The 25,458-nt window shown below is 46.1% G+C and overlaps 1 protein-coding gene across 3 annotated transcripts in view; it reads right to left on the reverse strand.

The window, feature by feature from the left end:
* Positions 1–25,028, reverse strand: part of MLH3 (MUTL protein homolog 3) — a 75,209-nt gene extending 50,181 nt beyond the window's left edge. For 2 of the 3 annotated variants that reach the window (XM_086514541.1, XM_086514538.1), the window contains exons 1-13: positions 24,740–25,028; positions 23,761–23,919; positions 23,592–23,643; positions 23,465–23,512; positions 23,184–23,338; positions 23,058–23,115; positions 22,854–22,911; positions 22,671–22,763; positions 22,358–22,523; positions 22,251–22,266; positions 21,946–22,166; positions 21,752–21,830; positions 20,354–21,664 (exon numbers count right to left, since the gene is read on the reverse strand). In XM_086514541.1, the coding sequence (XP_086370667.1) occupies positions 20,354–21,664; positions 21,752–21,830; positions 21,946–22,166; positions 22,251–22,266; positions 22,358–22,523; positions 22,671–22,763; positions 22,854–22,911; positions 23,058–23,115; positions 23,184–23,338; positions 23,465–23,512; positions 23,592–23,643; positions 23,761–23,886 (2,383 nt within the window). In that variant the 5' untranslated portion in view covers positions 23,887–23,919; positions 24,740–25,028. The remainder of the gene's footprint in view (positions 1–20,353; positions 21,665–21,751; positions 21,831–21,945; positions 22,167–22,250; positions 22,267–22,357; positions 22,524–22,670; positions 22,764–22,853; positions 22,912–23,057; positions 23,116–23,183; positions 23,339–23,464; positions 23,513–23,591; positions 23,644–23,760; positions 23,920–24,739) is intronic. The other variant, XM_086514540.1, reaches the window with a different exon arrangement.
* Positions 25,029–25,458: the final 430 nt, after the last annotated feature.

Consider the following 25,458-nt stretch of genomic DNA (forward strand, 5'->3'; position numbering starts at 1 on the left):
CTGCATACGGTGGGACATGACTCTCTTCCATAACTTTGCGTCGCAATGGCTTTGTGACACACAATCTGCCATGCATCATCATGAACCCATCTTTAAGAAGATAGTGTTCATGATGTTGTCCATCCATTAGTTGCTCGAAGACCCTTGCAAAATCTTCATCATTTGCATACTGTTCTCTCATATCATCAAGTTCATGATGATAAGGAATCGACACAGCTGAAATTTGTGGCTTTCTTGACAAGGCATCAGCCACAACGTTCTTCTTGCCTTCCACATGCACAATCTGAAAATGGAACATGGACAAGATATTTGCCCATCGCATATGCTTCTCAGATAACTTTGTCTGTGTCAAGAAGTATCGCAAGGTCTGATGGTCCGTTTGGACAACAAAGTCTGCACCTAGCAGGTAGTGTTTCCAACTTAAGAGCGCATGAATCACAGCCAGTAACTCTTTCTCATAGACCTGCATGGTCATCTCTGGCCCTTGCAAAATTCTGCTCTCATAGGCTACTACCCTGCCATCTTGCATTAGCACAGCACCAATGCTACTACCGCAGGCATCACATTGGACCACAAATGACTTCCTAAGATCTGGCAACACAATGACTGGATCCGAAGTCATCTTTTCCTTTAAGAGATTAAAAGCTGAAATCTCTTTTTGTGTCCATCTAAAGGTGACTGCCTTCTTTTGAAGAGCATGTAAAGGTGAAGCAATCTCAGCGAAATTTCGGATAAACCGTCTGTAATAGGAGCATAGTCCCAAAAAGCTTCGGACATCATGCACCGTCTTCAAATTTGGCCATGACTTGATCGCTTCGACTTTTGCAGGATCCATTCTGACACCATCCTTTGAGACAATGTGTCCCAGAAAGTGAATCTCTTCCAAAAAAAACTCACTTTTCTTTGCATTGATGAGCAACCTATGACTGCGTAGCTCTTTGAACACAATGGCCAAGTGATGCCTATGCTCCTCTTCATTCTTTGAGTAGACTATCATGTCATCAAAGAATGTACCAACAAACTGCTGGTGTGGACGGAAAATTCTGTCCATCATCCTATTAAACGTAGCAGGAGCATTTGTGAGACCAAAGGGCATCACTAAAAATTCGTAAAGGCCAAACGTTGTTCTAAAAGCAGTCTTGTGCACATCCTCTGATCTAATGCGGATCTGATGATACCCACTCTTTAGATCTATCCTGCTAAACATAGCTGCTCCTTCTAATTTGTCCATAATATCATCAATTCTAGGTATAGGGAACCTATTCTTGATGGTATTCTTGTTCAGTGCACGGTAGTCGATGCACATACGCCATGAGCCATCCTTTTTCTGCACCAACAACACTGGAGAACAGAATGGAGATGAACTGGGCTGAATCAGCCCCTTTTCTAACAACTCCTGTACTTGGCCCATTATCTCTTTCTGCTGAGCCGCACTAACCCTGTACGGAGGCTTATTTGGTGGGCTACTGCCTGGCACCAAATCTATCGCATGGTCCTCGGGTCTCTCTGGCGGTAATTGAGACGGTAATGAATCGGAAAAACAGTCACTATACTGTTGTAAAAACATTGACCTTTCTTTATCTAGCACAGATAAATTTGATTCATCACAATCTGACACTTCACGTGCAAAAACCAAGTACGCAGAAAGATGCTTTTTCATTACAGAAGTAATAGCAGAAGCTGATACAGTAGGAATAGACTCCCCTTTAAGCTTTACATCCAGAATGTGAGTCTTTCCCCTGCTCTGTACAGTGATCTTTTTGTTGTAGGCATCCATGATTCCCTGTACACGAAACAACCAAGGAATACCTAACAACACATCACATCCGTCCAGTGGCATGATGTAAAATTCTTCAGCATCTACATAGGACTGGATATGTAGACGCAACTTTCCAATGATGGGTGTCACAGCCTCTGTATGGCCAGGACATGCCAAACCTGCCTCTGCTGTATACCCCATCTCTTCAGGTCTGATTCCCAACTTTGAAGCCAATTCTGGGGAAATGAAGTTGGCTTTGGCACCTGGATCAAAGAAGATAAGCACTGTTTGATCCCTAACCTTTTCCCATGCTCTGCAAAGCTCACTTGCATCTGAATTTGGCTTGTCGCCCACCATATCTGGCACTAGACCAGCCATGGGCTTCTTTCCTTTCTTGTCTTCCTTGTCATCAGAATCAGCTGGCCTTTTCTTTGTAGGACAGTTGTAGGCAATGTGGCCAGGCTGCTCACATATAAAGCATTTGTTCTCTGTCCTCAGGACCTTCTTTTGCTCTTCTGACTTGCGAGGAAAACGTCTTTTCCATTTCTTTGCTGGTCCTTTTTCTGATTCAGCCGTAGCTTTGTCTTTCCCTGTGTTGGCCGACTCCTGAGTCCCTTTAGGAGCCTCATTGGGAACGTGCTTCTTGGCTGAATTTTTCTTGCCTGTTCCTGCCTTGACGCCAGTGTTAAATTCACAATCTTCTCCCTTGAGCAAACCATTGCCAGTGTTTGCTACCTCGATGAGCTGCGTCAAAGTAGTGACTTTTGTCTTCGTGCAGTACTTTCTCAATCCTTTAGGTAGGCCACAACAGTATTTTTCAATCTGTTCTGTCAATGGCACAAACCTATAGGAAGTTACTGGAAGTAGAGCTTTCCAAAACTTCCGATTGTAATCATCCAGATTTCTGCAAGTGGCAGCATTAAGCTGGTGCCATTCTGTCATGACATCTGCTTCGAAATCATCAGATAACCATGCTGCTGCAAAAATCTGCTTGAAGTAAATCCATGTGGACGGAGCTTGCCCTTGAAGCAATAAAGTTGTCCACCATTGTCCCGCATTCCCTGTCAAGAAAGTGGCTGCCTTGCGGACCTTTGAAGCCTCTGTAAAGTTTCCCCCTGCATAGGCCTTATCAAACTGCTGGAGGAATGAAAGAGCCTTCTTCCTGTCATCAAACCCTGTAAAGGTCGTGAATGACACACCTTTGCCACCTTCTTTGTACGGAGTTGGCCTCTCCAGCGGCGTTAAATTGTCATATGGAAGTGACTGAAACATGGGAACACTATTAGGGTTCATCTGTGTTCCTTGGCCGCTATTAACTTGACCTGGAAATGCCATATTTGGCTGCTGATTTGTAATTCCAGCCATGCCAAAATTTGCTTGTGGCATCCCAAATTGTCCCTGAGTGCTTTGAAACCCTGGTTGCATACCCATGATACTGTACATGGGGTTAGGCATCATCGTTTGAGCACCCCCAAACACTGTTCCTGGCGTATAAAACTGATTTCCAGGTGCATGACCAGCCATGCTCTGGAATACGGATCCACCTCCAAAATAGCCAGGGTGTACTGAAGGTGGTGGGAAGACCTGTTGCATAGCCTGTAAATTGCTTCCCTGCCCATTAGAACCAGCTATAGGCTGTTGAAAGGTGGCGGGCTGAATTGGTACAGCTTGAAAAACTGGCATCTCAGCCACCTGTTCTTGCACCTTAGGCACAGGTTGTGGAGACTGCATGTTCTCCGTCAAGTGTACAGGTGTTTCCATTGACTGTGCGGTATGAATCACCTGTGCTCGAGCCTTAACAGGCTTTTGAATATGATCCAGTGACCCAACTTGCTGAGACGGAACAGGAGGTTGCAGAAAGGCTAAAAACCTTGGGTTCTGCATTACTTGTGTGAACATAGCCACAGCAGTAGCCAACTGGGTCCTGAATATATCATCATCAGTCTGTGGTGGTCTTGAGGACTCACCCACTTCATGTGTCTGTTGACCCTGTGAAGAGGAAACCTCTTCAGTCACATCATCTGGTCTGTCAGCCATAATTACAATTCCCTGTGTCTCGTCTATGATCCCCTGTGTCTTCAAGCCCAAAACTGACCAAGGCTCACTTCTATGGGAAAAAGTGATTTAATCCCGTCGATGGAACCATGAAACCGGCCTGTTCAATCCAAAAAGGGCGGTAGACTTTACTTTAAACCTTGATTTAGCTTTCACCCATTATTAGTCGTCTATTTTACTTGTATTTTCAAGACACAACAAAGGGGAGAGGGATACAGGCTGCTGGATTGCACCTGTATGAGTAGACGGACACCAGATTGGCCCCTAACTTAGGCGCCCCTTTCGGTATTTCTTTATTGTTCAAAAGAAGGAATAAACGCTGTGGTTCCTACAAGCTGCCCCGCACAAACTCGGCTGAATTTCCACTGTTCCAGCCCGATTTCGGCAGCATAACTGTACTAGAACCCTTCACGATCAGTATTCCCACGCATTGACTGACTTTCCCGACGCATACGGGCACTTTGCAAAACCTGGCGAGAATCTGCAGCACGCTGAATTCTCTGTTTTCAGCCCTGAAAATGCTCCAGATCGCCTGTACAGCGGTCCCCTTGCGTCCCCGAACCTCCTGGGGGTATTAGGGTCCGTTTAGGGCCAAAACCCTAAACCTGCAAAAATACACAGCAGGCTGTAATTCACTGTTTCGGGCTCCGTTTCGCGTGCCGGTCGCATCCCTAGCAAGTCCTCGAGCTCCCGCACCTGTAGGGCTACTTGCCCTTTGAATCGGACGAGATTTCTGGCGTGAAACCTCTCCGAATTCACCTGTACCTGCGGGGGGATTAGCCGCTAGCTAATCCAATACCTGTGCAAGAGGCTCTTGCCTCGGCAATCGCGCATGAACCCACACAACTGTACATTGGTCAAATGAAGAGCCCACTAGAGGGGCATAACATACTGCCAAAGGGGAGAGAGAGGGCAGTGCGTAGCGTGCAGGGCATCACTCCTGGCACCGCACTGTGCATAAGAGGGAAAGCAAGCACTCCATAGCTCTTATCCTGTGACAAAATCTGAAAATGAGGCTCTCTCCTCTTCAAATTCAGCGCCACTTCTTGTTGCATAAGGCAAGTGCACCAGAAGGTGCCACTTGGCACTTTTACAAGCATTTTCCCGTTTCGGGGTTGCCGCCTAAAAATATCCCAACCAGTTGCCCAGTTGACTTCACGGCAGAGTAAGAAAATGTTCCCTTTGTCATTCCGGAGGTAATGACGCCAACACATTTTCAGGTCCCAAAATAGCAGTTCCCTAAATTTTAGGAGATGCTGCCATTGTATCTTTCTAGGTCATCCGACCCTCTTTGTACACTGCGGCCACATCCAAAACTGAAATGTAGCCTCTGTAGCAAAGGATTCCACTTTGGCTAGTCAATGACCCCACTTGGCTAACCATAGTCCTTGTCCAACCTTAGTGCTCTCTTGCCCTCAGGCCTGGACTCCCTCTGGACAGTTCCACACTAGCTATGCAATGCAGGGCAGTTAGATTTCCCGAGGGGTGTTTCCAAAAAGTGAAAGTAAATAGATAATAAGAAAGAAATCAACAAAAAGGATAGATAGTAGTCACACGCTGGTGACACACTGTCTCAAAAAAAGCACCTGTCACTCTGTCACCCACCTGAGTCCACTGAGATGCCTGTCGGTGCAAGGCAAACTCATGGCGCCTCTCCTCTGTGCAAGCAAGCTCCTGTCGAGCCTGCTGTAACTGCTCCTCCAACCATGGACTGTCTGGATGCTGCTCCTGCATCCTCTGTAGTGAAGCAAAGCCTCGTCTGAGATGCTGCTCCTCCTCTCTCGCTGCAGCCCGTCGAGCCAAAGACTCATGGAGAAAAAAGTGGCTAAGCTGAGCTAGGCCTAAGGCCACTCTGTCTGCAAGTAGAGCCTGGCTGTCCATGCCCTCTGTCCAGAGAGCCTCTACCCTCTCTCTGAGTGTTGAGTCCAACAAGACCCGCTCTGGGATGCGAAGCATCGTGCTCCCACTCCTCTGCCTGTCTACCACTGTGAGGATCATTGGTGCATGGTCCGAGAAGGATGTCCCTGCTAGGATGCCCACTGATCCCCCCAAGTCACTGAAGTGGTCACTAGTGTAGAAGCGATCTATCCGCGATAGATTCACTCCTCCCACTCTGCGGTCCGATCTAGAGAAGGCAAGAGTCTCTGGAGGCCTCACAAAGCCAGAATGCTGCCATGTATCCGAGACCCTCAAAGTCATACACAACCTCTCCCAAGCTGCTAACTCGACTCCATGTACAGTAGCATGGCTGCCTCCGATCCTGTCAGAGGGGTCCTCCAACATGTTGAAGTCCCCTCCTACACACCAATGGTCAACCTGTGGCAAAGACTCAACAATCTATGACCAAAACTTTGCACGAGCACTCGCCACATTGGGCGCATAGATGTTCAGGAAGCCCACAAGGCCACCCTGAACCTGCAAAGTAATCCACTGAGCCCTGCCTGGCATAATAATCCCTCTGCCCACAATGGCCTGCTGCAATGAGTCCGCAATAGTCATACATACCCCACCCTGGATGCCTCCAGGTCCAAAAGCAACTGACCAAAAGGTATCATAACGTCCCCGCAAAATCTGACCACATCGTCGAATGCGGCTCTCAGACAAATGGTGCTCCTGAAGCATAAGGAGATCAATCTCTCCTCCCACAAGGCAACGCTGAAGCTCCTGACTCAATCGGCCCCGCTGTCGCTGAAACTGAGGCCCACCTAATCCCTGCACGTTCCACGAGACGATCCTCATGGGGAGCGAGAGAGAACAGATGCTACTACAGCAGCAAGACGGGCTATCTTCGAGGCAGGCTTGGATGGGGAGTAATCCGCATCCGAGCGTCCTCTAGATAGGCGAGCCTGTAGTGAGTGCCTGGCCCAAGCCCAAGCAGAGCGAGCCGTGCGCAAAGCAACCTCCTCTGTCCAGGAGTCCTCATGAATGTATACATAGCAAGGCAAACACTGCCTATCAACAAAAAAGTACACCACAATGTGCCTACATCCTGCTGAGTCTGGGGGTGTCACCGCAAACTTGGCCAGTGGCCACAAAGTCTGCAGCAAATCTGTAACTCCAAGTTCTCCCATGTGGTGAGAGAACTCGAGAACCTGTGTATGCAACCATCCCACCACTGAGTCTAGGGACCACTCTGTCTCGGTCCGACCACAGAGGGGAAAGGAGAAACCAACTGCTGAGTCCAAGGCCTCTGTCCCCCTAGCGGCGAGGAACAGAGCGTGGACCCTGAAGCAGGCTGCCTCGTGGTCTGCTGCGGAATCGCCGAGAAAGCGAGTGAATCCGTAATCGAAGAAATCCCAGCGGCGTCGGAGGTCAATGCTCGTCAGACCACGAGGGATAGCTGCAAGGGAAGATGTCTGAATCTGCAGAGGGGGCCGCAAGAAGGACTGACCCTCTCTCGCTAGGCGACTCGTGGCAAAGGCACTGCCAAGAGATCTCCTAGCCGCCGGCGAGGGACCAGTCTCCTGAGTCGACTGTGGTACTGAAGCAGGAGGAGGGGGGGAAGGAGCTGGGGGGACGGAGGAGAAGAGAAGCGGGGTGGGGCGACAAAGACAAGGGGGCGAGGTGGGGAGTGGGCGGGAGCAGAGGACGGGGGAGGGGATGAGGAGGAAGAGAGGAAATATGAAGGTGGGGTGGCTGGCGAGGGTGAAGCGGAAGTGGAGGCTAGCGTAGGGGGCTCCTCCTGCTCAAGAGGACCAAAGCGGTTCCCCATGGGAACCCACTGCTGCTGAGTAGGCACCTGAGGGCCACTCTGAGTGCCAGGCTGCCGCTAAGGCCCCTGGCGTCGACGGCCACGGGCCTGTTGCCATCCCTCCTCCGCTGGAGCCCCAGGCTCGGAGGGTGGCTCAGAATCTGTGTGCTGTGCCGCTGGCTGTGGCTGCGGCCCAGCCTTGGCAGGCTAGGGCTGAGGCTGAGGTGCAGGTCGTGGCCTCCTCCGTGGACAGGCCTTCGCTAAATGGCCCATCTGTCTGCAAATGAAGCACTGGTTCGGGAGACCCGAGTACTCCACACTCTATCTAAACCAACCCCCATTCACCCGAGGCAGAAGGATGACCTTCGGGAGAGTGTGGGTATCTTTGACCAAAACTCGAACTGAAGGGATGCCAACCGCCTTGGCAGCTACTGATGCTGCCGTACGAGGTGTCTCCAGGACAGTCCCGATGGCGGAGCCAATCCTGGAGAGAAGTGGAAGGTACTCCCTCCGTAAACCCGGAAAGCAGACTGAGATGGGGATGTCTGCCTCCTCTACTAGCACATCCGAAGTCGGGTCAAAACCATGTCGCCACTGTCGAAAGTGGGCGCGTGATGCTCGGATGGCTAGTGGACTCATAGCTATGACCTTGGAGGCCATCTCGGAAGTCTCGAACTCGATCTGGTAGTACCCCCGTCCGAGGATCTAGACATCCAAAATCTTGCCCACCTCTGCGAGAAGGCGGGCCTGGAGAAGGTCTCGCAGCTCTCCTCTGCTGCGACGGGTGCCGAGAACCTTGCAGATGACAGAAGTCGCCTGCAAGCGCTCTACCTCTGCGGCAAGGCTCGCTTGCTCTGTCGGCGAAAGAGCAAGTCGAATGGTGGGCTCAACGGGGTCGGGCGAGGGGGCTTCAGGCGAGTCCCTCTGTGGCGGAGCTGGAGCCTCCATCTGTGTCTACTGCTGAGTCGAAGAAGCGGATGGTGAAGAAGAACTGCAACCAAGTACGCCGAACACTAGTCCGAAGAAAAAGCGATGCAAAGCCAGGTGCAGAAAACCTTCGGGGGCAATGCAGACAGGGGGGGGGGGGGGGGGGGGGGGGGGGCAGCGGGCGGGTTAAAGGACAGCCAAGGAATGGGGGGGCAGCGGGCGGGTTAAAGGGCAGCTAGGGGCGAGAGCGACGGGCAGCTAGGGGCAACGGTGGCGGGCTGGACTGGGCGAGGGAGACAGTGCGAGGGCGAGAGGGGGGGGCAGGGGAGGCAACGCGAGGGCGAGGGGGGGGGCTGGAGGCAGCGCGAGGGCGAGAGAGAGAGGGGGGGTGAGGGGCAACGATGGCGCAAGGGGGGGGAGCGTGCAGCAGCAGCGAGCGTTCGTTCCTCATTCAGACTTACTGGCCATCTTTGCACGAGGTTTTTTTTGTGCATGATAGCGTAAGCTGAAATACATGTTAGGCTCTGCCCGCCCATAGTATGTCTTCACGCCTTCTTGAAGGGGAATTGACTCACCCTTGGCCACTTGAGTGTTTTGTTCGCAAAGGTTACCCCCTCAGTGCCTTATTGTATGCCCTTGCCACCCACCCCTTGTTGATGTATTTGGATCATTTGGTTTTGCCTTGGTCGTCTTCATGGGTTGCAACTACCCTCTAGAAATGACTTTATCGGGCACGCTTATATTGCTGACTTGTTATTCCCGCAATCATCAAGATGATATGCGCGTGATCATGCAGGCACTGGATACATTTGGGCTCACGGTAGGCCTTAAAGTTAAATTTCCCGAAATTTAAACTCTTACCTCTCAATGTACGGGAATGGCACCATCTTTTATGGCTTGGGGATATTCTTGATCTGAACGTCATTGTCTGCCACTTGGGGTACCCTATTGGATGGAAGGTCACTACAACTCAGGAAGTGGATTGGGTTATACAACGCCTCATCGTCAAATTGTAGTATTGGAAAGTGTCCACATGGCCATTGCATGTTCGTCTCCGAATAGTTCAAAGCATCATGATGGCCTATGTTCAATTTTACTTGCCGTTGTTGCATTAGCCTTGTCATCGCCTATCATTGCTAATGTCTAATATTTTATCTCATTTGTGGCGTACTAATCCCGCAAGAAAGGGCTCCGTTTACTCTCAATGGAGAAGCTTTGCACTTCGAAGGGTTTTGGAGGATTACATATTTTGGACCTTTGCCGCCATCATCTTGCGAGGTAGGCCATGTTATTGCCTACCCTTGCGCAGCAATCCCAATCTTGGACTCTCATGATAGCCTCACTATGTCAACATTACCACTTCCGCCTTTGGTCACTGGAAGACGTCACTTTGGGAGACTGTGTTTGGCAAGATGATCGGTCATATTCCTCTACTTTGCTTGATGCTTAAAAAGCCGTTACAGCTCATCTTTCATGGAATGGCAGGCAACCACAAGATGGGAATTCGTTGCGCCTGGAAAGTATTCACTGGAGCCCAGCTTTTGCTCTTACTCTTGTAGATCAATCACCATGCCTGGCTTACTTCTTTTCTTGTCGTGGCGTGCGCACGGTGGATGATGTAGTTGACATGTATGGCAATTTGATTCATTATCCTCAGCTGGCTGTTCACTTTGGTTTGGGCATGCATTATCGTCAATTCTGGGGTAAACGTGAGCGCATGTTGGCTGACTTCCTGCCCATTCCACCATTGGCAGTTGGATGCCGCTTGTTGGATTGGACTTTTATGGGACACACCTTTTGTTGGTATTTCTGCCGGTTTATGCTTGCTTCTCTCCTGCCTCGGTCTTGGCTGGCTGGCCACTGTAATGCATTGTGGTCTTTGCACAAATTAGATCGATGGTGGAGAAATGCTCTTACTACAATTTGGAAGAGTCGTTTGCCTCTCAAGGAACGTTTATTTCCATGGCGCTACTTGCTAGAAGTGCTCCGAGTTGGCACCTTCATTAGTACGCGCCACATCAGCGCTTCTCACTGTGCCAGATGTTCAAAAAGGTCTTAGTCTATGCAGCGGCTTATGGGACACGACAAACAGGGGTTTGCTATGCATGCAGGCACACTCACCTACCCTATAGACAGACTTGTGGCAATCAAGACCGGACAAGAACCGACCAACGGTAACAGGAAGAAGGGAAAGCAACAGAAAAAGAAACCATCAAGCCCTAGATTGTCAGCAGAGCAACGCGCCGAGTACTACAAAGAGGGCAAATGTTACGGATGCGGGGAACAAGGGCAAGTGCTTGCCAAGTGTCCCAATAAAGCGTCCAATGATCAGGCACATGACGAGTCAGAGAGTTCCAAAGCGGCGGAGGAGTGACCAAAGAAAGGCACGACAAAAGCAAGACTGGTACCGGATTTTGAGGGGACCGACCAAGAGCGAATGGATGAAATTACGGAGCTCTGCAAAGCATGGGGCAAAAGTACGAGGTCAAGGAGGAGACAAGGCCAAAATGTGTACGTGTACAAAGCATCTGAATGACGCTCCATCCTCTCCGAGGAGTCATAAATCAACACAATATCATCATCATATAACAATAATGGGATCCATTTCCTTGCCAATTGTGCTCCTCTATCACCATCCCTCTCAATGTAGTCAACAATCTTATCCACATACATGCCAAATAGTGTAGGAGATAGCAGGCAGCCATGTTTCACCCCGATAGTGGAGTGAACCAAATCAAAAATACCCCTATGGAGTGCGTACCAATAGAGTCGTCTCCCACGTGATCTCTCCTCCTCAATAATGGCTCTCAGTGTCAATACGTGCATATCCTATTGCCCATACACCCTCTCTCTCTCTAACCATCTACTCAATTGTTGCTTAAGGATAGATGCGTACAACGGTGCCAATGTGTGTCTAATCATGAGAGTGCGGTCATATGCTCTCCTGGTCTTCATCCGGTCAATGCATTTCTTACCATCTCGGCGGTAAAGAACGCACATGTGTGTGGGCATGGCTCTGGAGAATCTAGAAGAGGTGGCTACCTCAATACTATGTCAAGAGATGATGCATACCGACCCCATGCCTCCGTAGAAGCGATGACTAAGGGGTCGATCTGGGCTGAATTGCGCTCCTGATGTGAGGGGAATGAAGGGTTGAAAACGCAGATCTCGACGATGCCGATGATGGACAACAATGGAAAACTCGATGAAGGTGAGGGAATGGCCAAGGGGAGGCTCAATGGGTTGCTGAACGACCGGAGAGGGGCGAGCGTTAGCAAATCTGGCACACTCTGGCGACTAATTGGCCTGAAAATGAAAATGTTGGCTGATCTGCAAGTGAGAAGGGAGCGCTAATGCTGAAATCTGCAAACTTTGGCAGCTTGCTGCAAAAACGCTGGCGCTAATCTGAGGTTGAAGAAAACGCCAAGGCTGGCTGCTCGAAAACGCTGGGCTGATTAGTGCTATCTGCAAGTGACTCCAACGATGGCTCCTTTTATAGGAAAGGATTTGGGATTATACATCTGCGAAGGGCTAGCTAGGGCAAACTATCCACCAACCTAGCAAATTCAATCATTAAATGACTTAATTTGTAAGTTTTTGTCCAAGGCTAAGTTTCGAGTGAAACTATCGCACATCTGTCCACTCGAGAATCCGATCAACACAGGGAATGGCTCATTGGATTCCTCTAACCTAAAACTACATGCATGTCATGCCAGATGCCCACAGTAATGTAATAACATATATTCAAACACGTGTACAAACCACTTATGCAAGAGGGTTACAAAATTGGAAAACCTCGTCTAATGAACCGGTCCGGACATGCAAGTCTTGAAAACAAGCTCACAAAATTGCCGGTACTAATCCTCCTAAGATTCTGGACACTCCTATCTAGGAAGAAGGGGAAAACAGGATGAAGCATGTCCTCCTAGCACACAGAGCCATGTGCACGTGACAAGATCACACCATTAATTTGATTCCCGGCAGCACACCATCGAACCGGCCACGTTACCAAGTTAGCAAAGCCCAAAATGAGAGAAATTATAAACCAAGTGAAAGAGATTCTCAAAAAGGGTCTAATTCAGTTGAGTACATCACCTTATTGTTTGTTGGTGTTGTTGGTATTAAAGAAAGATGGATCTTGGAGAATGTGCATTAACTACAGAGCTCTCAACAAAATCACCATCAAGAACAGGTTTCCAATACCCAAGATCGATGATATACTAGATAGGCTTCAAGGTTCTACATGTTTTAGCAAAATCGGCCTAAAAAGCGGCTATCATCACATCAAGATCGCTCCTAGAGATGTATACAAGACCGCGTTCAAGACGTCCTTTGGATTGTACGCGTATTTGGTGATGCCTTTTGGTCTCAGAAATGCTCCTTCAATGTTCAACACGATGATGACAAGATTTTTAGAGAATATCGGTCAGTTGTAGGCACCTTTCTTGACATCGTCATCATATTCTCCAAGAGTGAGGCTAGAGAAGAGACACCCTTTGTTACAGGTTTCCAGGCATAACAGCAACATAGACTAGTGATGAATGGGAAAAAGAGCGAGTTTTTCTTGCCAGAGATATACTTTTTTGGGACACGACGTCTCTACAAAGGGTGTAAAAATGACAGCGAAGGTTGAAACCATTCGAGTTTGGCTAGATTTGAAGAATGTACATGAGGTTCATTCAAAAGTTTGTGGAAATTGCTTCTCCATTGCATATTTTAACACAAAAAGTCTTGGCGACCGTCTGAGATTGCAGCCTTTCAAGACTCTCAAAGAGAAGTTGACAACTCGTCCAGTGTTGGTATTACCATATTTGCAAAAACCATTTAAGGTTTATCGTGATGCCTCTGGTTACAGTCTAGGAGCGGTCTTCATGAAGGAGGGCCAGAACAGGTTGCACAAATTTATGAGGAAGAGCTTTTGGTAGTCATCCATGCTCTTACTCAGTAACACCACTTTAGAGTGTTCATCGATCACCAAAGTTTACAATACTTCCTATCTCAGAAACAACTTTCGGACAAACAGATGAGATGGGCGAATATTTTGTCATAGTTTCACTTCCAGATCGTCCGTGTTAAGGGAAAGAACAACTTGGTGGCATATGCATTGCCTCGCAAGTCAAAAATTTTGGCTATTTCGGCGATTCACCATCGGAGCTTCGAGGATATGGTAGATCAGTACGCCACAAATCCAAATTTTGCACACATCTTTGACCGGTTACAAAGTGGTGAGACAGTTGCAGGCTATTCTCTAAAGGAAGGCTACTTGATGCGAAAAACTATGTTGTGTGTCACGCAGGCATTAAGCAACAAGGTTTTGACAGAGTGTCATTGTCCACCTTTTTCGGGCCATCGCAACATAGACACCACCCTGAAAGATGTGGAAACGTACTTCTCCTAACCGAGGCTCAAAAAGGATGTGGACGAGTTTGTTCGCAGTTGCTTAGTATGCCAAAAGGTCAAGTTTGACAGGCATAAGGCATCAGGTCTTTTACAACCTCTATCTAAACCTAGCTGACCTAGGAAAGTATAGCAATGGACTTCATTTTTTATCTTCCCAAGAGTCAGAGTGGGCATGATGGTATTAGGACAATCATCAACACATTCAGCAAACAGACTCACTTCATTCCAGTAAAGAAGACAAGTAAAGCATATCATTTGGCTAAAGTGTTTCTCTCGTAGATTTTTCGATTACATGGTATGCCTGAGTCTATAGTTTCAGATAGAGATCCCTGTTTTACGAGCTTATTTGGGAGGGCAATCTGGGAGAATATTGGCGCACGACTACAATTCCTATCCTCGTTCCAACCACAGACAGATGGGCATTCGGAGATAGCGTGGTCTTGGACTTGTTGAAGTCGTACATCTTTGGTCAGAAGACTCAACGGGAGAAGTATTTGCCCTTGGTAGAGTTTGTCTACAACAACACAGTTCATATGTTACGAGGAAGGCACCATTTGAGATATTCGAGGCTGTTAAGAAGGTTCCACCTATTCTCAGCACCAAAGATAAGATTTTTTTAGCAGATCAATACACTCAGGACCTTGACATTGCTTTTGCCAAGGTGCATGAGGCTCTCGAGAAGTCTCAAGCACGACATAAGAAGGCAGTAAAAAAGCATCGACGTAACTTGCAGCTGAAGGAGGATGATTGGGTTCTTTTAAGGTTTGAGAAGCCACGCCTACGGAAACGGAAGGGTAAGGGGCAGCTTTTCCAAAGCTAAGTATGCAATACTATGGCCCTTCAATGATGTATCTTTCAAGCTGAAGTTACCAGATACTTGCAAGATTCACAATGCATTTCATGTGAGCACTGAGTTTATTGAGACCTTTCAAAGGTGAAGTGTCACTGGACAGAGAGCCAGAGAAACAGCCCGAAGTGGAAAAGACAGAGGGGATTTTGATTCCAGAACAAGTCCTAGCTCACAAGGAAAGGAACCTTGAAAGGTAAGCTGACACGCCAATATTTGGTCAAGTTCAGGAACTACCCAGCTTTGGATGCAAAGTGGATGGAGGAGGATGACCTAGCAGAAACTCCTCACATATTAGACCTTTACCTTGAAGCTTTTGGTTTAGCACCGACTATTCCAAGAGGTATCGATGAATCAGCATGTTGAAGCATATTGAATCTGGTGCGATGCAGACTGCACAAGAGGGGAGTTACTCCGCTCCTTTGTCACAGGTTACCTTGATGGAATAAAGTCACTGATTTCTTTTGAGATTTCAGGAATACTGACAGGCTGACACTATTATGCTCAATGACTTTATATCAAAAAGTACTTTGAAGTGGGAAGTCCTAAAATGAATCTATTACATGTGCTCTCTCATGTGTGTATTGTGTGAGTGCATGTTTGAAAGACGAAATGATTGCAGTATTTATATCTTGTTCACCTAGCGGCTGATATGCATGTGATAGTAACGAGATTTAGTCAATCAAGACATCCGTCAGAGATCAGCACGGCCTGGGTGTTATTGCTCAACAAATTACAATAATCATGATTCTCATTCAAGATCTCGATGGGGATAGTGATGTGAATGTGATGTGAATATTCAGCGGTTGATGACGTGGCAAGCTGTACGGACTTCCACGATTTGCATCGCAAATCGTGCTGACATGCTTCCAGGCACCGTGAACGGACAGCCCCACAGGGCGCTAGCTTTTGGGTACCAGATGCCTTTAGACTACTGCTTTTCATGTATTGCTTTTCGTGAGGGGCCTTTATAAGAATTGCCAGGGTCTCTCTTCTGGCAGGTTAGCTTGGAAGCACTGCAAAGAGATCAAACCCTCCGACATTGTACTTGTTGAAGCATAATAATAAAGAAATACTGAGAATTTGGGGCGAGAACTACTAGGCACGGAACTCCGTCGTGCCGTGTCGTCTCTCTCACAGTTCTTTCAGTTTCTCTCGCATGTGTAGCACTACATCTGTGGCTTGGAGTGTCCAAGTCTATTACATCTCACTACTCCACTCGGGAGTATATCACCAATAATTGAAACCAATATTAAAACCACAGTCAAACAATTCAAATTGGCACCAAGACAGGTTCAAATCAGATACAATTCATTTCAAACAAATTCCAAACAGAATCTCCAAACAATTCTCAAACAGATCCTCAAACAAAATTCAAAAAGTGTCTTAATCAATCTCAAAAAGCATTCTCCATGTCAATCGACCTCCAAAGTCGCCTGGCCTGCAATCCTCAAACCTGCACCAAAATTAGGGTTAAATTCCTTCCATAAGGTTGTAGCCGCCCGCAACATGGTCCATAAGCTCTAGAATGGTCGAAACTCGCTTAGAAAGACAGTGTTCCCGAAGCGGTGATGACAATCCCATGATATAGGAATCACACTGGGAATCACACTGGGCCTCCAAGGTCATCGGTTTGAGAAGAGACACCTGCTGAGAGATGTCGAGAAATTTCAAGTTGTAATCTGCTAGGTTTTCCATGGCAAGCATTTCAAGATACCCCACTCTACCAAAAGCTACACTCCAAAAGAAGATATCAATTAGCATATAACTTCAGGTAAAAATTTTCTTAAAAGCTTGCCGATTAGAGTGTGCGGCTTGGTAGCTATAGACATCCACCATTGCATGGCACTGCCTTTGAGAAAAGCAGTGGCTCCAAAGATGTTTGATTCTTCTGAATAATTCCCCATGGCGTAGAGGTTGTCAAATTGTTGTAGAAATTGTAAAGCTTTCCTTGAATCTTTCCCTCCCGAAAGGCGAGGAAAAATTTCTTGTGAAATCTAGAAGCGCCATCTTACTCTATCTGCTCTTTGGTAGAACCGGTATGCTTTTAGAAAAGCACACGACAGGAGCTCTGATACCATTGTAACGGGAGGGCCAGCTGTTATTTGACGTGCTTAAAGATATCCAGTTTGTTCAAACAAACTGAACAACTTTAAGCACGAATAACAACTAAGCTGAAAGAGATGCACGACACACAAGACGGGGAGTGGTGGAGGTCAACCACAAGAGAGCATTGGCCCCAAACCCTCGCACCCCTTCCGATATTTCTTTATATTGCTTGAACTCAGTACAACATCCCGAGGCTCTTACTCTGCTTTCGTTCCTGTGAAAATGCCAGAGAAGAGGCCTTCAAGTGATATTTAAAGGCCCTTGGCCTCTCAAAAGCAGTTACATGAAAAGCTATAACTCTGAAAAGCATCTAACCCAAAAGCTGGCACTAAAATTAGCCAGCGAAAAACACGAAAATCCGTATTGCTGCCACGTCAGTAGTCAACGCAGAATGCGACGTCTATACAATCTGTCACCGCAAAGTACGAGCATTCGGTACAAGCCAGCCACGTCAACATAAGTCTACTTAGTTATTTTTGTGTGTGTGTGTGTGTGTGGTGGTTGGGGGGGGGGGGGGGTCAGCTCTATTTTAATGGGCATAGGCCCTAGAAACTTAGGCCCCATTGGATAGGGTCCCATAAGTTGGTAAAAACCCTTCGATAAATCGCTCCACATGATGAGATTCTGTAAGTTGGTGGGAACTCCTTCGGAGCCTCTAGAGTTTAGGCCCCTTAACCAAGATCTACAACTCCTTCTTCGGCGAGATTTTGTAAGTTGGTGGGAACTCCTTCTTCTATAGCTTCTAGAGTTTAAGCCCCTTGGTTGGGATCTATAAGTTAGCTAGGGTTGGATTTGCAAGACGTAAAAACATCCTGCTCTCATAAGCAAATACATGGCCTTCTTGCATCAAGAGTGCTCCCAAACAACGACCATAAGCATCACAAAAAATTTCGAATGGCTTTTGCAAGTTGGTTGGGTCCATATTTACCCCTACTACTGAGACGATATGTCCCAAGAAATGTATCTTAGGGAAGAAAATTTGCTCATTTTTACATTTATATCAATTTATGCTTCCGTAGTGCCTGTAAAACTCTCTAAAAAACCCAGAAGTCATCCTGAAAGCTCTCTTATAGACGTCTCGACTCTCCAAGAGCAATTCAGATATAACCACTCTTCATATCAATTTGGCAAGTAAAACCCTGATGTCTGTCGAGTATATCATCGATCCTCGTAATGTGGAAATCTGTTATGGTTCATTGTTTCTTTATTTTGGCCTCGACTAACTCTGTAAGGTGGCCAGTTCGGATGGTGTACTACCAGGACTCAATCATGTGGTTTTCAGGACGTGAAGGAGGCAACTCACTTAGTACGCCCTCAAAGAAATAGTCAGCCTCTATTGTAGAAAATCTTGTCGTTCCTTTTCAAGGTCAAACATATTTGAACTTTCAAATTTTTTTCTTTTTTTCCATCAAGTACAATCTCTTTGCCCTTCTCATTCGTCAAAGTCGCTTTCTTAGCCCGATAGTCAACCACGGTGTTGTTCTGGTAGTACCAAGGGATTCCTAGGAGAACATCACCCCCTTCCAAAGGCATGATATAAAAGTCCTCGTGCCCTAAATACCCATAACAATGCAAACAGAGTTTGCCGATGACAGGTGTAATGGCAATATCCCATCCGGGTACCGCTAGAACTGCCTCTACCTGTGGCCTTAACCTATCGATTGTAATTCCAAGTCGAGCCACAAATGAAGTTGGCCTTGGCTCCTCCATCAAAGAAAATGAGGGCTTCCTGATCTTTCACTTTGCCCCATGCGCGGCAAAGTTTTGTGCTTCTGTTGCTCTGTAACTTTCTGGCTTATCTTCTGTTGGTCCTCTAGTTCATCTTCTATTCAAGATTTTTGTCTGGCTCTTCTTGCGAGCACAGGTTCCGCTTTTCTGCACTCGTCTATCCTTTCAACTTTCCTCCCGACCTGAGAGGAGAAGCAATGGCCTCACGCCATCTCGAGTAAATCTCATCAATCGGATAATCCTTCAGGTGTTTCGCAAGTCTCGGGTCTCTAGAGTACTTGATCAATCTTTTCACACAAGTCAACCTGCAATTGACGTTTGTACTCCGCTCTGGCAAAATTTTCCACCAAGAATCTGTCCAAATCTTCATTCTTTCCTTCAGTTCCCGCGCCACATTTCAACTTTTCTTTTGCCTGCCCACCTAGAGATGTTATCTCTATCAGATTCTCTGAGAAAACCCATGAGTAATCTGGAATTCTTTATGGCTTATGCCCTGTAAGACGGAGCAATGAAGATAGGTGCGCCCGATGCGCAATGTACAAAGGGTGGGAGTGGCTAATAAGACCGGGGTCGGGACACACAAGATTCTTTCACAGAAACCTGCATGTAAAAAGGATCGGATCCTCCGTAGAAGAAGAATCTTTCTATGCTCTGATACCACTGTAACCGGCTTGGACACTCCAAGCGAGAAATCAATAGCAACACGCGAACCGAATCTTCATACTCACTGAACTTTAATAGAGAGAGAGAGAGAGAGAGAGAGAGAGAGAGAGAGAGACACGGCCCGACATAGTTTCGTGCCCATAGAGATTGGTAGCACCCCTTTCGGTATTTCATTTTCATTAATCATTGCAAAGTACAACTCCCGCGGGTCCTCGGCTCTCAGGCTATGCGTCCAGATGCCCTAAAGAGTGAGGCCCTTCAATTCCTTTTATTCTTACAAAGGGATGCCAAAAGCAGAGCCCCAAAAGCAGTTAAACTCAAAAGCAATAAGTCCCAAAAGCAACTAGCAACTAGCTCCAAAAACTGTCAAAAACAGCCAGCGTAATTTTCGGAATTAAATACAGTATGCCACGTCAGCATGTCAGCATGAAAAGCAAAAATCCGTACTGCTGATCCACGTGGCATGTCAGTGCGAATTTCGGGCGTCCATACAGCTGCCGTACAGCCTGCCACGTCATATGCATGTCCACGGGTGGTCATGCCACGTCATCAATTTGTGACACCTTCCAATGCTCTCACTTGAGGGGAAGAAGTAGTACACAAGCTTGAGAAATGACACTTGATGACCTACGCGTAGCTGCGAGGTAGATTTAAGGATCACAACAAAGATGTCATAAAATTAAATCTCCTTTTGGCCTTGAAGATGCAATCTCATTAGATTATGAATGCACAGCATAGATGCATGAGGCATTAGGACAAGCACTTGACAAATAGAGTTAGTTCTCCCTTGTGCAGTCATACGCATTACTGGGCAGTTGTGCTTTACTGCGTGTGTCCATACCTTTGATATCAACAGGCACCAATCTAGAGAACAACACCCTCAATGAATCAAAAAACAGTTGAAACAATTATGTGCTTCTGTGTGTCTCTACATATGTCCACTCTGTGTTTCAGTTGAAGTGAATTTAAATATTGAAATTCTCGTTGCCTCTCATCTTATGTCTGCGCTATGAGCCAAGTCTTCTGGTTTTTCAATTTCAATGCTTTATTAGGAGTCTGCCAGTTCGCTACAGCACAAACATTATTCTCAAACCCTCTACTCATCTAAAAGGCATAGCAAGCTTTGAACCAAAACAACTGAGGAGAAAGTAGTTACAAAAGCCTCCATTATTACCTGCAGTTGAGAAACCTTGTGCTTTAACAAACACTTCGACATCTGCTTGCAACTTGTGATTCTCCCTCGGACATTTTAATGTAAAAATTCCATTGCTTGCTCCATACTTTATAGGTGGTTGATGAAATGGAGGTGCTGAAAGCGACCTTCGCAAGCGCCCACTTGAAGGTCTCACTGGAATATTCTTGGATACTATTTGCCTTGAACTATGCTTGGGAGAATTTCGACCTCTCTTTTTGCAGACAATTTCCTTGTCCACACAATGCGTTGACAGTGTCAAAAAACCAGAACCACCTATTTGTTTGCTCTCGGGCCTTTCTTTCAACTCATCCACTGTCACCTTGATGACAATGGGGTACGGAGAAGCTTTGCCTTCCTTACCCAGAAAAGAAAACTTGTTTACAGCAGGCGTTTCTGTAGAATCAAATTTCTCTATTTCCCATTGTTGTGGGTATAAAGACGACTTATTCTCTACCAAACGATCATTGCCATCGAAAGACAGCAAGTAATCAAGTTGGCCCCCTTCCTCAACCTCTCTTTCATAGCCTTTGGCAAAACCATGTCTAGGAAAATCAATGCATAGCATACCTCTATCATTATTCCAAAGCCTTTCCCTATTATAAGGGATTTCGAGATTGCTGATTGTTTGCCTTTCAGAATGGCACCAAAAATCATCTGCACAAGAAGACGTCATGTTTAATTCATACAGACATCTCCTGACTCCTGGACTGGACACTGAGAAAGATCTGCGTAGTTGTGGCGGTGTCTGCATAAAATCAATCACGGCGTTTGTACTTTCCCCATAACACAAATTTTTCGAGTCGTTCTGACAAAGAACATCTTGTCCAGAGAGACCCTGACTTTTTGGCCCAACAATACAATCAAGTACATCATCACCGAGGACATCACCGGTGCTCGTCTCCCTCAAAAACCCTTGTAAGCTGTCCTTTTGGCTCCAAAGGTTCTCCATTCCTCCAGGATCATGTTGACTTCCAGTATATCTAACATCACTATCCAGTTTTCTCCTGGTGCTACATGGCTGGAAGCTCCATGGATGGATGGATAAATCAGTAACGTTATGTTCCTGATATGCTTTTTTTTTCCGAGGGCTTCTGATCCCCTTTGGTGTGCAGAATGTGAGGTCCTGCTCCTTGTTAACAGCTTGGCCTGCATTTTGCATTCCACCAGCCAAACACAACACATCCCCCTTTTTCATATCTTTGGTACACCTCGTACGATAAGATGGATCAACGTGCTGCCATGACATTTTCCGCTTACGGATCACACCATGCTTTGACGAGTGACAATCTGCTGTTGTTAAGAGAGACAGAAAAAGCGCATAGTTAGTAGAGAGTCCCCCGAACTGGCTAAAAAACAATCGCTTCTCAAACAAATTACCTTCATCCAGATTACGTGTCAACCTCCTCCATTTTGTACCCAAAGCCTCTGTTATAAATGAAAGAATGGATTTCCAGTCCTAAAATAGCAAGCTAAAAGATGAGCTTTACGAGAAAACTTGCACAAAGCAGCACCTGTGTCAGAAGGACCTGTAAATTGGAACTAGCACCATATTCGCAAGAACACGGTCATACCTTGAACTCAACAGAAGTCTTGGTCGCTTCAAAGGTGATGTCATAAGTAGAAAGAGGACAATGTAAATTTATCAAAAACATGGGGAGGGCCTGCTTGACTCCAGGACACGAAAAATCAGACTTAAACGGATTTGCAAGCTCCTGACCACAATTGCTATGCAAAAACAAGGTGTTGATAAGCTTGTGAACAGGTGTTTTGTGAACAAAACGGCCATTAAGATCTGTGTGCAGTTAACTGGAACAACTCATTTCCAAGATAATGTTAACAAAGAAGGCAACGAGGACGTTTGAATTCAAAAGGATACACAAGAACTGAACAGCCTGCATCAGACGTGCAAGATCAAGTGCTTGTGAGAACAGTTGCAAAGCAAAAAAAGCATATAAACCAAAGGGTTCAAAATTTCTACATCACCTTCGATGAAAACCGGCTCGTTTCTTTGGAGATAAATGCGTCTAGTTTCAAGCACTCCTTTGCAAAATGCAGCTCATGTAGCTCATGACGAAGATGCTCCCCAAAGAACTCACAAAGAATGTCCAAAGATGACGAACAAGTCTTTGTACAAATAAGATTCTCTAGCCTAGACAAGCCATGAAAAGACAAGTATCAACCAAACTATCACGGGGTCAAGAAGCTTTCAATTTTGGGCATGAAGCATTGTCCTTTAAGCACACACGATGTCAATCTTGAGATTTCATTTGTATAAAATAGTAAGTGTGTTGCATACCTGTCCATATCAAATACTCTGAAAGAAACATCAGGATGTATCAAGGCAAGCCGCAGTGTCCGGTCTTTAACTGCTTGCAGAACTTTCCTGGGACTGCATATCATGCACCGTCATTTCAATAATGTTAAAATATTTCAGAGCCATCAATATTACCTCAACTCTTCTATCACAAAAGTCACTTACCTTGATTGGATAACTTTTCTCCTCACTGGCAGGTTGTGAAATAGCTCCCGCAAAACAACTGTACCAAAGATGGAGAATGTCATAAAAAGAATCAAATAAATTTAAATCCTACAGCATAAATAACCATCAATTTTCTTGTTTTATCCTTAGTGACAGAAAATACATATAGTTTAGTACAGTATGCCTGATAAAGCGGCAGCTAACCTGTTGTGCCAGGGGCTCTTTGCTCACCATAGAGCCCAAGTGAAAGCTTCTTGGAAGCCTGCAACCAACTCAACTACAAAAAGTAAATATGAGTCCTTGGGAAAAACCTCCTTACAAACCTCTTACCTTCATTATTTTCTTGTACGTGTTTGGACTTCCTCTCGTGCGAGTGATGATCTCAACAACTCCAATGTCAGAGAGAGAACTCAAAGCCTCCCCACGGAAACCTAGGGTTGCAACACCACTTTCTAGCTCCACCATGTCATGTAGTTTTGAAGTTGCTGTTAACAAAAAGAAATAATTATGATGCCACTCAAGCTTCTCAGAAGAAGCCCATGTATAGTCTGCTATTATGCAGACCCTCACAAGATAAACATCTTTACAGCTTCATGAACAATAGTATTTACCGTGTCTTTCCCCAATCAGTTTTAAGTCATCTCTAGCGACTCCTGACCCTGCAACCATTTAAAAGCTTTTTCACCACTTTTATGCATGCATGTTGATGCAGATAATAAATTTTAAATAGTGGCATACCATCATCTTCAACCTTGATGAAAAATGATGGTAGATCAACGTAGACACAGATCTGAACACATACTTCAAGATTAGTTACAAGAATTGTATCACTCGAGCCTCCCTTATAAAAGAAACTACGCACTAAGTGTGTGGAAGGACACAAATTTAAGGGTCTCAACCATTTCACCTTCTTTGCACCAGCATCCAGACTGTTACAAATCAACTCCTCCACAGCTTGAGCTAAGTCTGACAAGATAGAGCTAGAACGCAGTTGGCCGATCACAGACTTTGGAAGATGCGCAATGTATCCCATATTGTCCACGATGAGAAGCGACTGTCAGTTTCCCTGAGGAGCGAACAGAAAATAATCTTAACTGCACCTCACAAGTCATAACTTCCCAAAACAAAAATGATTAGAATGGCCTGATATCAGGTGCTGAAACGTTAATTTACACCATTCAACACATCCAAAACCTTTCCATGCTAGCACCCACAACCTTCTGTCCACGTCATTCTCCCAGTTGTAATTTTTTTATTACAAAACTTATCCTTGCTGTGATGATGTTTGAAAAAACAATAACAATGCCATCCTTGCATGTCGACCCAGTATAGCAATGCCTTCAACAGAGGGTAGCCAGTATAATCATGCCAAAAAGTGGGAATGACACCATCTGAAGCTGCCCATCAAATTGGGATTGAACTTGAAGTCCAATTCCCTCTAGACACACACATAACCAGAGAAGCTGGTTATTCACATAAGCAAAGTTCAATCTCCTCAACAAGATGTAAGTGTGTGAGCATCGGTGTGCTACGAACATCAAATGGATTGAACAGCTACAAGGCCTGAGATAACAAGATGTAAGTGTGTGAGCATAAGTCTACTTCGAACATAAAATGGATTGAACAGCTACAAGGCCCAAGATACGAGGCATGAAGCGCAAATGTGAGTGCAGATAATGGCATGTCGGAGACACCCCTAGCTCTAGCCATTTGAACACTTGAGTATTGCGGTCAAAAAACCCACAATATGTCAGAAGATCTGACCTAAAGTGCTATGTCTGTAAATTGAAACATTGAAAACTCCGCTGTGCAGCATTGAGATACATGGCAGGATCAACCATTTCAACAGAAGCAGATGAAGCAATCATGCAAGGGCAAAGTGATACCTAAAACATACTGAAGCGTTTAGACTTGGCTTTGCCCGTTGTGCAAGATTGACCCATTTCGCAGAGACGATGCGAGACTAGAAAACACGAGAACCCACCGACTTCAGAGTCCGAATGAGCTTGGCCTCCCGCTCTGCTCGTCGCTGGAGCAAACACAAAGAGAGAGAAGCAAAGACGGGCGACGAACGAAGAAGGTTGGCATACGAGTTGCAGTGTGAGACTGTGAGTGAGTATGTACACTCCCGCGACCCGCGTTAGTTACGTAGGCAGCGCTATGCACACCCTATGGGATTGCAATGCATATTTGGAAATGCAAGGACCCTTCTCAATTCCATTATAGATATATAATATAATATAATATAATATAATGCATTTATATATATATAAATAAAAATAAAAATATATATAAAAGAGACGTGGGTGAGGCTTCATGTGGCTGCAAATCCATGCAGCCAAGCCGTGACACCTCTCCATCTTCTCCACATTTGTTGCCATCGTCGAAGGCGAAGTGTAGCCACGTTGGATTTCTAACCAATCGTGCACTGGCTTTGCTGGCAGCCACACCCCCGTAGCCCGAGGTAGAATAGCTAAGGCCTCAATGTTCATTGAAGTCCGAGACTCGAAGTCACGACTAAGCGTTATTAGCTCCCTGAGGCTTATCATTAATTGCGGGTGACTAGAGCTGCTACTTGCGCCAAAATACATTCCTGCCTAAACCC

The sequence above is a fragment of the Adiantum capillus-veneris genome, chromosome 6 (assembly GCF_014529385.1).
Source record: "Adiantum capillus-veneris isolate H3 chromosome 6, ASM1452938v2, whole genome shotgun sequence".
Classification (NCBI taxonomy): domain Eukaryota; kingdom Viridiplantae; phylum Streptophyta; class Polypodiopsida; order Polypodiales; family Pteridaceae; genus Adiantum; species Adiantum capillus-veneris.